The sequence below is a fragment of the Moschus berezovskii genome, chromosome 8 (genome assembly GCF_049115385.1).
Source record: "Moschus berezovskii isolate FMDL1 chromosome 8, NW_MosBer_1.0, whole genome shotgun sequence".
In the NCBI taxonomy this organism is placed as follows: Eukaryota; Metazoa; Chordata; class Mammalia; order Artiodactyla; family Moschidae; genus Moschus; species Moschus berezovskii.
The window spans coordinates 82,565,370-82,580,250 of NC_142467.1; the positions used below are offsets into that span (position 1 = coordinate 82,565,370).

At 39.2% G+C, this 14,881-nt stretch overlaps 1 protein-coding gene across 4 annotated transcripts in view; it reads right to left on the reverse strand.

Annotated features, from left to right (window-relative positions):
- Nucleotides 1-14,881, reverse strand: part of CEP120 (centrosomal protein 120) — an 88,301-nt gene that overhangs the window by 58,600 nt on the left and 14,820 nt on the right. For all 4 annotated transcript variants that reach the window (XM_055429287.2, XM_055429288.2, XM_055429289.2 and 1 more), the window contains one exon: nucleotides 14,500-14,641. In XM_055429287.2, coding sequence (XP_055285262.2) covers nucleotides 14,500-14,641 — 142 coding nt within the window. The remainder of the gene's footprint in view (nucleotides 1-14,499; nucleotides 14,642-14,881) is intronic.

Consider the following 14,881-nt stretch of genomic DNA (forward strand, 5'->3'; position numbering starts at 1 on the left):
ACATCTCTCTGCACAGACATCAGGAACACACCTTCAGAGACAGAAGTGCATGCAGAACACCAGCTGAGAGTGGACAGGAGTACCTGACCAGTGGAAAAGAATATATAGAACCATGCAAAACTCAGGAGGATGAAGGAACTAGGGGGGATAAACAGGAGTGTCAGTAGGACTGGACCTGCCCCCGGCAGGTGGGGGAACTGAAGCAGGAGTCCAATCCCCATATCGGGGCAACTGTCTGAGTCAGAGGAGGAACATTTAAGGCTGAGAGTGAAACAGCTGATCGTGGCAAGCTAAATGGAATGAGAATCAGACAGCCCTTGCTGCAGCAATACATACCCTGGACAGGGACACAAGTCCCCTGGAAAGCGCAGCGGCTGGGAGCTGGAGTTTAGGGATTGTGGAGCAATCCCAGGCAGGGCGAGGACTGATGTTGACTTCGGAGAGACAGATCAAGAGGATGTGAGGGAGGAGACTGTGGTGGGAAATGCCTACAGAGGAAAGCTGCCATAGAAGCATAAAAGATGTAGAAGCAAGGTGATACTGCTGAGTCACGAGTAAGGGGTGGAGCCATCACCATAGCCTCTCTCTCCCAACACACCAGCATTGGCAGCTGAACAGCAGAGAGGCTGGCCCATCAAACACCTGATGCACTGAACTACAGAGGAGGACCCCACCCAGGGTGCCCCTTTAAGTGCCTGATGCGCCCATCTACAGAGTATGACCCCAGCCAGGGAGGCCCCCTCTAAATGCCTGAAGCACAGATCAACAGAGAAGGACCCCAGGCAAGGGAGCCCTCTAACTGCCTGAAAGGGCGGAGCTGTGGAGAAAGACAGGTCAAAGAGGTCTTCTGATCACCAGCTACAAGACGCTCAAAAAAAAGACTCTGGTAGGGCCATAACTCCTAAGGCAGATGCAGTCCGTGTCCCTGCACACTTGGTGCTGCCAGGATTCCCATAAGCCAAGCAGCTGCACCGCCTTCACACTCAACTCTAACTGGGGCAGAGCTGCCACAGGCAAAAAAAGTCTTGCGTCTATGTGCACAGGTCACTTTGGTAGTGTCTGACTCTTTGAGACCTTGTAGACCGTGGCCTGCCAGGCTTCTCTGTCAGGGAGGCAGATTCTCCAGGCAAGAATACTAGAGCATATGGGCCAATATTGGTTGCCATACCCTTCTGCTGCTGCTGCTAAGTCACTTCATTCGTGTCTGACTCTGTGTGACCCCATACTCTTCTAGAGCACTATATTTCCTGCTGCCCTAGCCGCCAACTCCCCTGAGTACCTGGTGCTGCCAGAACCCCTGCGACCCAAGAACCTGCACTATTTCCGCACCTGGCCCTCATAGGGGCAAACCCAAGTCCTCCTGGGCAGCCTCAGGAGCAAACCCCAGTGGACAACCCACATGCAGAGCTGGAAATAAAATCACAATTAAAACCCAGGGGCAGTGAGGCTAAGGAGGAAGACCCAAAACCTTCCCACCAGCTGTACAAGCTGCAGATTAAATCCACACAATCAACTAGGCAGACTCTGTGTCTATGGAATATATAAAAGGTCATTGAGAGCTCCCACAAAAGAAATCACACTAGTTCTGATAGCTGGGGACACTGGAGGCAAGAACACACAGGAGTAGGACCAGATTACAATCTGAGTTGTCCCCACAGCAGGTTCAGAGATCAGCACAATGTTGGAGGGCATCCTAGGGAGGTGAGGTGGACTGTGACTCCCAGCAAGGAGGAAGAATCTGACAGCAGTGACTCAAGAAAAACATTACTTATTCTCATGTTTTGACTTGTTCTGTAGATACTTTTGGATTTTTTTCCTCCCTCCCCCCACCGCCCCGTTGTAGTTGTCGATTTTATTGACACTATGAAATCTAATTAAGCTTTGAGCTTTTTTTTCCCCCTCTCAGTCACATTTTTTATGGTTGTTATAAACCTTTGCCTCTACACTGGGCTTGTGCAGTTCTGTGGAGTTTCCCTTTTTTGTTCTTTTTTCTTTTCTTTTTAAATTGTTAATTTCTAATTTTTTAAACCTATTATTACTTTTTCTACATTTATTCCTTTGTTTGCTTCTCCTACTGTTGTTTTCCCCTTGCAGTTAATCTTTAATGTATATAAATCTTATCTATCTCTATTTAGGCGTGCTGTGATTCATGGGGTCGCAAAGAGTCAGACACGACTGAGCGACTGAACTGAACTGAACTGATTGATCTCTATTTAACTTTGTGTATCTATTCTTTCTTTCATCTTAAAATACTGGTTAGTGTTATTTTCATTGCTTTATTCCCCAATTGGCACCTTCCTTTAGTTTTGATTTCCAGTTTGTGCTTTACTTAGTTTTGCTCTGGTAGATACAGTTTTTGGTTTCTTTTGTCTGCCGAGTCAATCTATTGTACCTTATTTTTGCTGGACTGTTTTGATTTTGCAATTGGGTGTATATGTGTATATTCAATCACACTTTATATTGCTGATATAAACCTCTGCCGCTACATTGGGCTTTTGAAATTCTATAGAGTTTTCTTTTCTTTTTTTCCTTTTTTCTTTCTGCTTCCGTTTTTTTTTTCTTCTTCTATTCTTTCTTATAATTTTAGTTTTTAATTTTTTAAACCTATTATATTTTTTCTACATTTATTCCTTTGTTTGCCTTCCCTACTGTTCTTTTCCCCTTGCAGTTAAACTTTACTGTATATAAATCTTCTTCATCTACCTCTATTTAACTCTGCATATCTATTCTTTCTTTCCCTTCCTCACAACATCTTTGTTAGTTTTATTTTCATTGCTTTATTACCCATTTGGCACCTACCTTTAGTTTTGTTTTCCAGTTTGTGCTTTAGTTAGTTTTGTTCTTAACTGGTAAATATAGTTTCTGATTTCCTTTGTTCATCTGGTAAATCTACTATATTTTTGTTGGACTGTTTTGACTTTGCTCATGGGTGTATATGTGTATATTCCAATATTTTAATTATTATTTTCCTGATTTTGTCACTGTCATTTGTCTGGGGTTCATCTTTGGTTTCTCATTTTTGGATATTTGTTTTAATCTGACTTAATGCCACAACAAACCACTTGTGGAATCTTCGTTCCTGACCAGAAATCAAGCCCTGATCCTTTCAAGTAGGAGCACTGACTCCAAGACCATAGATTACCAGATAACTAACCTTTCAGTTCAGTTCAGTTCAGTTCAGTCGCTCAGTCGTGTCTGAGTCTTTGTGACCCCATGAATCACAGCACGCCAGGCCTCCCTGTCCATCACCAACTCCCGGAGTTCACTCAAACTCATCTCCATCGAGTCGGTGATGCCATCCAGCCATCTCATTCTCTGTCGTCCCCGTCTCCTCCCACCCCCAATCCCTCCTAGAATCAGACTCTTTTCCAGTGAGTCAACTCGTCGCATGAGGTGGCCAAAATATTGGAGTTTCAGCTTCAGCATCAGTCCTTCCAATGAACACCCAGGATTGATCTCCTTTAGAATGGACTGGTTGGATCTCCTTGCGGTACAAGGGACTCTCAAGAGTCTTCTCCAGCACCACAGTTCAAAAGCATCAATTCTTCGGCAATCAGCTTTCTTCACGTCCAACTCTCACATCCATACATGACCACAGGAAAAACCATAGCCTTGACTAGACAGACCTTTGTTGGCAAAGTAATCTCTGCTTTTTAATATGCTATCTAGGTTGGTCATAACTTTCCTTCCAAGGAGTAAGCGTCTTTTAATTTCATGGCTGCAATCAGCATCCGCAGTGATTTTGGAGCCCAAAAAAATAAAGTCTGACACTGTTTCCACTGTTTCCCCATCTATTTCCCATGAAGTGATGGGACCAGATGCCATGATCTTCGATTTCTGAATGTTGAGCTTCAAGCCAAACTTTTCACTCTCCTCTTTCACTTTCATCAAGAGGCTTTTTAATTCCTCTTCACTTTCTGCCATAAGGGTGGTGTCATCTGCATATCTGAGGTTATTGATATTTCTCCCGGCAATCTTGATTCCAGCTGGTGCTTCTTTCTCCCTTAGAGAGTACCAAATAGTGATAACAAACACAAATAAAACCACTAGAATACAAGACCCGACCCAGCATCACCCAACTACCAGTAGCACCCTGTGAACGATGCCTCATCTAAACAACAAACAAAACAAAAATATAAACCCAATCATCAGCACACAGGATTACCACCTCACTCAGCCTTGCCAATCAGAGGAAAAACAAACAAACAAAAGTCATACCCTACACAAAGCTTAAAAAAACCACTGGACCAAACTAAAGAGGATAGAAACCAAAAGGAAGAAAGAATTCAACCCTGAAGCCTGGGAAAAGGAGACCTCAAACACTAGAAGTTAAAAAAAAAAAAGAAAAGGCAGAGAAATACTGCACAAATACAGGAACACACTAGAAACACAGAAGTTCAAATAAATGAAAAGGAAACAGGCAAACTACCTGAAAAAGAACTCAGAACAATGATAGTAAAGATGATCAAAAACATTGAAAATATGGAGAAAATGCAAGAATCAATTAACAAAGACCTAGAAGAATTAAAGAATCAACATGCAGAGACAAACAACAGAATTACTGAAATTAAAAATACTCTAGAAGGAATCAGTAGCAGAATATCTGAAGCAGAAGAACTAATCAGTGAGCTGGAAGATAAAATGGTGGAAATAACTCCTGAAGAGCAGAATAAAGTAAAAAGAATGAAAAGAGTTGAGGATAGTCTCAAAGACCTCTGAGACAATATCAAACACACCAATATTCAAATTATAGGGGTCCCAGAAGAAAAAGAGGAAAAGAAAGGATATGAGAAAATTTTTGAAGAGATTTTAGTTGAAAATTTCCCAAACATGGAAAAAAGAAATAGTCAATCAAGTCCAAGAGGCACAAAGAGTCCTATACAGGATAAACCCAAGGAGAAACACACCAAGACACATACTAATCAAACTAACAAAGACTAACCACAAAGAAAGACTCTTAAAAGCAGCAAGGGAGAAGCAACAAGTAACATACAAGGGAAACCCCTTATGATTAACAGCTGATCTTTCAGCAGAAACTCTGTAGGCCAGAAGGGAATGGTAGGATATATTTAAAGTACTGAAAGGGAAAATCTACAACCAAGATTACTGTGCCCATCAAGGATCTCATTCAAAATTGATGGAAGAATAAAAAGCTTTTCAGAAAACCAAAAGTTAAAGACAATTCAGTACCCCAAATCAGCTTTACCACAACTGTTAAAGGGACTTATATAGTCAACAAATACAAGAAAAGAAAAAAGATCTACAAAGTCAACCCCAAACAATTAAGAAAATGGCAATAAGAACATATATATATCAATAATTACTTTAAATGTAAATGGATTAAATACTCCAACCAAAAGACACAGACTGGCTGAATGGATACGAAAACAAGACCCATATATATGCTGTCTACAAGAAACCCACTTCAGACCTAAAGACACATATAGACTGAAAGTATATGTAATACTTTCATATACTGAAAGTCTATGACAATATATTCCACGCAAATGGGAAGCAAAAGAAAGCTGGCGTAGCAATCCCTCATATCAGACAAAATAGATCTTAAAGAATATTACAAGAGATAAGGAAGGACACTACATAATAATTGAGGGATCAATCCAAGAAGACTTAACAATTGTAAACATGTACACACCCAGCATAGGAACACCTCGATACATAAGACAAACACTAACATATATATATAAAATAACTAACATATATATATAAAACATATAAAAGGAGAAATTGACAGTAACCCAATAATACTAGGAGTTTAACACCCCACTCACACCAATGGACACATCATCAAAACAGAAAATTAATAAGGAAACACAAGTCTTAAATGATACATTAGATGAAATGGATCTCATTGATTGTATCTTCAGGACATTCCAACAAAATGCAGAAGAATACACCTTCTTATCAAGTGCACATGGAACATTCTTGAGGAAAGACCACATCTTGGGTCACAAATCAAACCTCAGTAAATTTAAGAAAACTGAAATCATATCAAGCATCTTCCAACCATGATGCTATGAGACTGGATATCAATTACGGGAAAAAAAACTGTAAGAAACGCTAACACATGGAGATTAAACAACACGTTTCTAAATAACTAACAGGTTACTGAAGAAATCAAAAAGGAAATTAAAAAATTTTTAGAAACAAATAACAATGAAAACATGACAACTCAAAACCTATGGGATGCAGCAAAAGCAGTCCTAAGAGGGAAGTTTACAGCAATACAATCCTACCTCAGGAAACAAGAATAACATCAAACAGACAACCTAACTTTACACCTAAAACAACTGGAAAAAGAAGAACAAAAGAAAAAACCAAAATCAGTAGAAGGAAAGAAATCATAAAGATCCGAGCAGAAATAAATGAAAAATAAAAGAAACAATAGTAAAGATGAATAAAATGAAAAGCTGGTTCTTTGAGAAGATAAACAAAACTGAGACACCTTTAGCCAGACTCATCAAGAGCAAGAGAAGAATCAAATCAACAAAATTAGAAATGAAAAAGGACAGGTTACAACAGACAATGAAGAAATACAAAGGGTTTTAAGAGAAGAGAGTATCATGGACAACTATATGGCGACTTCACTTTCACTGTTCACTTTCATGCACTGGAGAAGGAAATGGCAACCCACTCCAGTGTTCTTGCCTGGAGAATCCCAGGGACGGGGGAGGCCATCTATGGGGTCACACGGAGTCGGACACGACTGAAGTGACTTAGCAGCAGCAGCAGCTATGGCAATAAAATGGATAACCTGGACGAAATGGACATATTCTTAGAAAAGATCAATCTTCCAAGACTGAACCAACAAGAAATAGAAATTATGAGCAACTCAGTTACAAGCACCGAAACTGAAGCTGTGATCAAAAACCTCCCAAAAAACAAAAGCCCAGGACCAGATATTTTCACAAGAGAATTCTATCAAACATTTGAAGTGAAGTGAAGTTGCTCAGTCGTGTCCAACTCTTTGCGACCCCATGGACTGTAGCCCACCAGGCTTCTCTGTCCATGGGATTTTCCAGGCAAGAGTACTGGAGTGGGGTGTCATTTCCTTCTCCAGGGAATCTTCCCGACCCAGGGATCGAACCCAGGTCTCCCGCATTTCAGGCAGACGCTTTACCATCTGAGCCACCAGGGAAGCCTATCCTTCTAAACCTCTTTCAAAACACTGTAGAGGAAGGAACCCGTCCAAACTCATTCTTCAAGGCCACCATCACCTTGACACCAAAACCAGGCAAAGACAACACAAAAAAAGAAAACTGCAGGCCAATATCACTGATGAACATGGATGCAAAAATCCTCAACAAAATTTTAGTAAACAGAATTCAGCAACACATCAAAATGCTCACACACCATGATCAAGCTGGGTTTATTCCAGGCATGCAAGGATTCTTCAATATATGCAAATCAATCCATGTGATTCACCATATTAACAAATTGAAAGATAAAAACCATATGATCATCTCAATAGATGCAGGAAAAGCCTTTGACAAAATTCAGCACCCATTTACGATTAAAACTCTTCAAGAAATGGACACAGAAGGAACCTACCTCAACATAGTAAAGGCCATATATGATAAGCCTACAGCAAACTTTATTCTCAATGGTGAAAAACTGAAAGCATTCCCACTAACATCAGGAACAAGACAAGGGTGTCCACTTTCACCACTATTATTCAACATAATTATGGAAGTCCTAGCTACAGCAATCAGAGAAGAAAAAGAAATAAAAGGAATCCAGATCAGAAAAGAAGTCAAGCTCTCACTGTTTGCACATGACATGATACTATACATAGAAAACCCTAAAGATAGTATCAGAAAATTACTAGAGCTAATCAGTGAATTTACCAAAGTTGCAGGATACAAAATCAATACACAGAATTCACTTGCATTTCCATATGAAAAATCAAAAGAAATTAAGGAATCAATCCTATTCACCATTGCAACAAAGAGAGTTAAATATATAGGAATAAACTTACCTAGGGAGACAAAAAAACTACACAGAAAATTATAAGACATTAATAAAAGAAATCAAAGACAACATAAACAAATTCCATGTTCCTGGGTAGGAAGAATCAAATTGTGGAAATTACTATACTACCAAATGCAAGCTATAGATTCAGTGTGTTCCCAGCAAATGACCAATGGCATTTTTCACAGAACTAGAACAAAAAATTTCACAATTCATATGGAAACACAAAGACTCTAAATGGCCAAAGCAGTCTTGAGAAAGAAGAATGGAGCTGAAGGAATCAACCTTCCTGACTTCAGATAATACTACAAAGCTACAGTCATCAAGACTATATGGTACTGGCACAAAAAAAGAAATACAGACCAATGAAACAAGATAGAAAGCCAAGAAATAAACCCATGCACCTATGGGGACCTTATTTTTGACAAACAAGATATACAATGGGGCAAAGAGAGCTTCTTCAATAAATGGTGCTGGGAAAACTGGATAGCTACATGTAAAAGAATGAAATTAGAACACTTCCTAACACCACACAAAGATAAACTCAAAATGGATTAAAGACTTAAATATAAGACCAGAAATATAAAACTCTCAGAGGAAAACATAAGCAGATAACTCGAGGACATAAATCAAAGCAAGATCCTCTATGATCCACCTCCCAGAGTAACAGAAATAAAAACAAAAGTAACAAGTGGGACCTGATTATACTTAAAAGCTTTCGCACAGCAAAGGAAACTATAAGCAAGACGAAAAGACAACCCTCAGAATGGGAGATAAAAATAGCAAATGAAACAACTGACAAAGAATTAATTTCCAAAATATACAAGCAACTCACACAACTCAATGCCAGGAAAACAAACAACCCGATCAAAAAGTGGGAAAAAGACCTAAGCAGACATTTCTCCAAAGAAGACATACAGACAGCTAATAAACACATGAAAAGATACTCAACATCACTCATTATTAGAGAAATGCAAATCAAAACCACAATGAGATATCACCTCACACTGGTCAGAATGGCCATCATCCACAAGTCTACAAACAACAAATGCTAGAGAGGGTGTGGAGAAAAGGGAACACTCTTGCACTGTTGGTGGGAATGTAAATTGATACAGCCACTATGGAAGATGGTATGGCAATTCCTTAAAACACTAGGAATAAAACCACCATATGATCCAATCCCACTCCTAGGCATATACCCTGAGGAAACCAAAACTGAAAAAGACACATGTATCCCGTTGTTCATTGCAGCACTATTTACAATAGCTATAACATAGAAGCAATGTAGGTGTCCATCAATAGATGAATGGATAAAGAAGTTGTGGTACATATACACAATGGAATATTATGCAGCCATAAAAAGGAATGCATTTGAGTCAGTTCTGATGAGATGGATGAACCTAGAAACTATTATACAGAGTGAAGTGAGTCAAAAATAGAAAGATAAATATAGTATTCTAGTGCATATATAACAATTAGAACTGGACATGGAACAACAGACTGGTTGCAAATAGGAAAAGGAGTACCTCAAGGCTGCATATTGTCACCATGATTATTTAACTTATATGCAGAGTACATCATGAGAAATGCTGGGCTGGATGAAGCACAAGCTGGAATCAAGTTTGCCAGGAGAAATATCAATAACCTCAGATATGCAGATGACACCACCATTAAGGCAGAAAGTGAAGAACTAAAGAGCCTCCTTATGAAAGTGTAAGAGGAGAGTGAAAAAGTTGGCTTAAAACTCAACATTCAGAAAACTAAGATCACAGCATCTGGTCCCATCACTTCATGGAAAATAGATGGGGAAACAGTGGAAACAGTGACAGACTTCATTTTGGGGGGGTAAAATCACCACATATGGGGACCGCAGCCATGAAATTAAAAGACGCTTGCTCCTTGGAAGAACAGTTATGAGCAACCCAGACAGCATATTAAAAAACAGAGACATTACTTTGCCAACAAAGGTCCATCTAGTCACAGCTATGGTTTTTCCAGTAGTCATGTGTGGATATAAGAGTTGGACTATAAAGAAAGCTGAGTGCTGAAGAACTGATGCTTTTAAATTGGAGTGTTGCAGAAGACTCTTGACAGTCCCTTGGACTGTAAGGAGATCCAACCAGCCCATCTTAAAGGAATCAGTCCTGAATATTCCTTGGAAGGACTGATGCTAAAGCTGAAATTCCAATACTTTGGCCACCTGATTTGAAGAACTGACTCATTTGAAAAGACCCTGATGCTGGGAAAGATTGAAGGCAGGAGGAGAAGGGGACGACAGAGGATGATGGTTAGATGGCATCACTGACTCGACGGACATGAGTTTGATTAAGCTCTGGGTGATACAGGGAAGCCTGGCGTGCTGCAGTCCATGGGGTCACAAAGAGTCAGACATGACTGAGTGACTGAACTGAACTGAACACATATATACAGAATCTAGAAGAATGGTACTGAAGGACTTATTTTCAGGGCAGCAACGGAGAAGCAGACATAGAGAATAGACTTATGGACATGGGGAGAGGGAAGGAGAGGGTGAGATGTATAGAGAGAGTAACAGGGAAAGTTACATTACCATATATAAAATAGACAGCCAATGGGAATTTGCTGTATGGCTCAGAAAACTCACAGGGGCTCCGCATCAACCTAGAGGGGTGGGATGGGGAGGGAGATGGGAGAGAGGTTCAAAAGGGCGGGGATGTATGTATACCTATTGCTGATTTGTGTTGAGGTTTGACAGAAAACAACAAAATTCTGTAAAGAAATTATCCTTCAATAAAAAAATGTATTTTAAAAAAGTCTGTAAACAATAAATGCTGGAGAGGGTGTAGAGAAAAGGGAACCCTTCTCCAGTGTTGTCACAGGAATATTAAATAACACAGCTACTATGGCAAACAGTATGGAGATTCTTTAAAAAACTAAGATAGAGCTACCATATGATCCAGCAATCCCACTCCTGGGCATACGTGAGTACCTATGTGCATGTTAAGTCGCTTCAGTTATGCCCATCTCTTTGCAACCCCATGGACTGCAGCCTGCCAGCCTCCTCTGTCCGTGGGATCCTCCAGGCAAGAATACTGAAGTGGGTTGCCATGCCCTCCTCCAGGGGACCTTTCCAACCCAGAGATCAAACCCCTGTCTCCTATGTCTCTAAAATAGGCAGGCGGGTTCTTTACCACTAGTGGCACCCAGGAAGCCACTCCTGGACATATATTCAGAGAAAACCATAATCTGAAAAGATACCACCCCATGTTCACTGCAGCACTATTTACAATAGCCAAGACATGGAAGCAACCCAATGTCCACCGACAGGGTAATGGATAAAGAAAGATAGAGTATGCACATGCAATGGAATATTAATCAGCCATTAAAAAGAATGAAATAATGCTATTTGTAGAGATTTATATAGAGATTACCACACTAAGTGAAGTCAGACAAAGACTGATATTATACAATACCCCTTATTACAGAAACTGGAAAAAATGATACAATTGAACTTATTTACAAACAGAAGCACTCACAAACATAGAAAAATAGAAAAACAGACTCATGCTTACCAGGGGAAAGATGGGAGGGAGAGATAAACTGGGAATCTGGGATAAGGTGGATTTATTTAAAATCCCAAATTTTAAATAAACAAACTATATTTAAAACAGATGATCAACAAGGAACTACTGTATAGCACAGGGAACTCTACTCAATATTCTGTAAAAACCTAAATGGGAAAATAATTTGAAAAAGAACAGATATATGCATATGTATAACTGAACCACTTTGCTCTAACACCTGAAAGTTACACAAAATTTTAAATCAACTATACACTCCAACATCAAATAAAATTTTTCAACGTACCATCAAAATAAGATACTATTTACATCAGCACCCAAAACAATTATATACTTAGAAATAAGTCTAACAAAACATGAAGATCTATATAAGATAAACTATAAAGCTGTGATAAATAAAATCAAGAACTAAATAAATTAAGCCAAATTCTATGCTTATGAGTAGAACAATTCAATATGGTCAAGATGTCAGTCCTTCCAACTTGATCTACACAATCAGTGCAATCCCAATCATAATTCCAACAAGTTATTTTGTGGACATAAGGACAAAATGATTCTAAAGTTTATATGGAGAAGCAAAGGACCCAAAATAGGCACCTCAATATTGAAGAACAAAGTTGCTTGACTGATACTACTCAACCAACACACTTACTACAAAGCTGCACTAACTAAGACAGTGTGGTACTAGTGAAACACACAAAGATCAATGAAACAGAGAGCCCAGAAATAGACTGACATAAACACCGCCAACTGATGTTTGACAAAGCAGCAAAGACAATACAATGGAGCAGACAGTCTTTCAACAAGTGGTGTAGAACGGGACAGCCACATGTAAAAAAGTGAACATAAATTTATTTTAAGGTCTGTATGACCTTAAAATCTTCACAAAAGTTAACTCAAAATGGTTCACAGATCTAAGTGTAAAGTACAAACCTTTATTAAATCCTAAAAGACCAAAGTACAAACCCTATTCAGTTCAGCTCAGTTCAGTTCAGTCGCTCAGTCGTGTCCGACTCTCCGCGACCCCATGAATCACAGCACGCCAGGCCTCCCTGTCCATCACCAACTCCCGGAGTACACTCAAACTCATGTCCACAGAGTCGGTGATGGCATCCAGCCATCTCATTCTCTGTCGTCCCCTTCTCCTCCCGCCCCCAACCTTTCCCAGCATCAGAGTCTTTTCCAGTGAGTCAACTCGTCGCATGAGGTGGCCAAAGTATTTCAGTTTCAGCTTTAGCATCAGTCCTTCCAATGAAATCCTAGGAAACCTGGGTGGCTGTAGTTATGGAATGACTTTTTAGATACAACACTGTAGGTACAATCCGTGAAAGAATTGATGAGCAGAATTTTGTTAAAATTTTCAAACTTCTGCTCTGCTAAAGACAATGTCAAACAAATAAGAAGACAAGCCACAGAATGGAAAAAATATTTGCAAAAGACATTTGATAAAGGCCTATTATCCAAAATATACAAAGAACACTTAAAACGCAAAAAAAAAAAAAAAATTTAAAAATGGGCAAACAACCTAAACAGACACCTCACTTAAGAAGATATACAGATGGCAAATAAGCACATGAAAAGATGTTAACATCATTTATCACTAGAGAATTGGAAATAAAAACAATGAGATACCACTACATACCTATTAAAATGAACAAAATCCAAAACACAGACAACACGCTATCAAGGACGTGGAGCAATAGAAACTCTCATCCACTGCTAGTGGAAATGGAAAATGGTACACACCCACTTCAGAAGACAAGTCTGTTGGTTTCTTACAAAATTAAACATTCTTACCATACACTCTTACAGCTTGGCAGTTTCTTATATTAATAAAACTTGGCATGCTTTTACCATACGATCCAATAATCATGCTCTCTGGTATTCACCCAAATGAACTGAAAACTCAGCTCCACTTAAAAGCCTGCACAAGGATGTCTGTAATAGCTCTATTCTTAACGGCCCCAACTTGGAAGCAACTAAGATATTCTTCAATAGCTTGAGTGGATAAATAAATACTGGTACATCCAAACAATGGCATATTATTCAGCTCTAAAAAGAAATGACCTATCAAGCCACAAAGTGACACGGAAGAAACCTAAATGCATATTACTGAGTGAAAGAAGCTAATCTGAAAAAGCCACATGCTACATTATCCCAACAATACAACATTCTAGAAAAAGCAAAACTATGGAGACAGTAGAAAGATCAGTAGTGGCCAATGGTTAGAGGGGGAGCAGAGAAGAACAAAGAGAAAACAGAAGATCTTCAGGACAGTGAAACTATTCTGTCGGATCCTCCAACCATCGATGTGTCATTACATGTTTGTCAAAACCTATAGGATGTACAATACCAAGGACAGATCCTAGTATAAATTATGGACACTGAGTGATAATGATGTCAGTGTGGGTTCATCAATTGCATAAATGTACCACTCTGGTGGGAGATGCTGAGAGTGGTGAGGAGGGCTGTGCGGGAGCGGGGTAGTTTTTGGGAACACTCAGTACTTCCCACTTGATTTTGCTGTGAACCTAAAAAAGCTCTAAGAAAACACAAGTTTATTAAAGAAAAATAAAAAAGTGAAGGTTTTCTTAAACTGCAGCTGAGTTAATAGAGAAACATAAAGACATTTTTGGTTTCCCTGCACTCATCCAAGGAAGAAAATTTTCCTAAGAAGCAATTTTTATAAATAATACAAAATTCTGCTTTATTCTGCTGTATATCAAACAATGAAAACACAATGTTTCCTTATTGCTAATTTTTGAAGACAACAGCAAAGAGAAACAAGTGTTCCTGTGTAACAATGTCACAGCATTTGTCTGACGCTCTGGAGTAAAATCAGTTTGCACCCTTGCATTTATCTCCCTATAATACCTCCACCCCTCCCTTCCTGAAATTCTAGTCCACAGGTGTACTTCTCAGAGAATAACCTTAGAGATGATGCACAAACCTTTTCCATCACGAGGAGGGGCTCCCTTTGCTTTAAAACTGTCCACTGGTGCCTTTGTGTCTGTTTCCAAGGCAATGCTTATCTGTATCTCCGACTTGAACTTGGTGTATTTATTACTCAGCAACTGGTACCATTTTGGTGTCTACAGAGTAATAGAAAAAGCAAAACTCTTTAATAGTTAATAGGAAATAAACAGTAGTGGGAAATGTTCTATAAGGTTTTAAATATATTTCCTGTAGTTTCCCAGAATTTCCTCCTCTTTTAAAGTATTTTTCCCCCACATTTTCCTCAAAAGAAATGAATCTTGCTTAGGAAACTAACTGAGTTTCCTGTTGGAAAAAAAAACAACAAGAACAAGTTTAGATTGCCTTGCTTGTTTTTA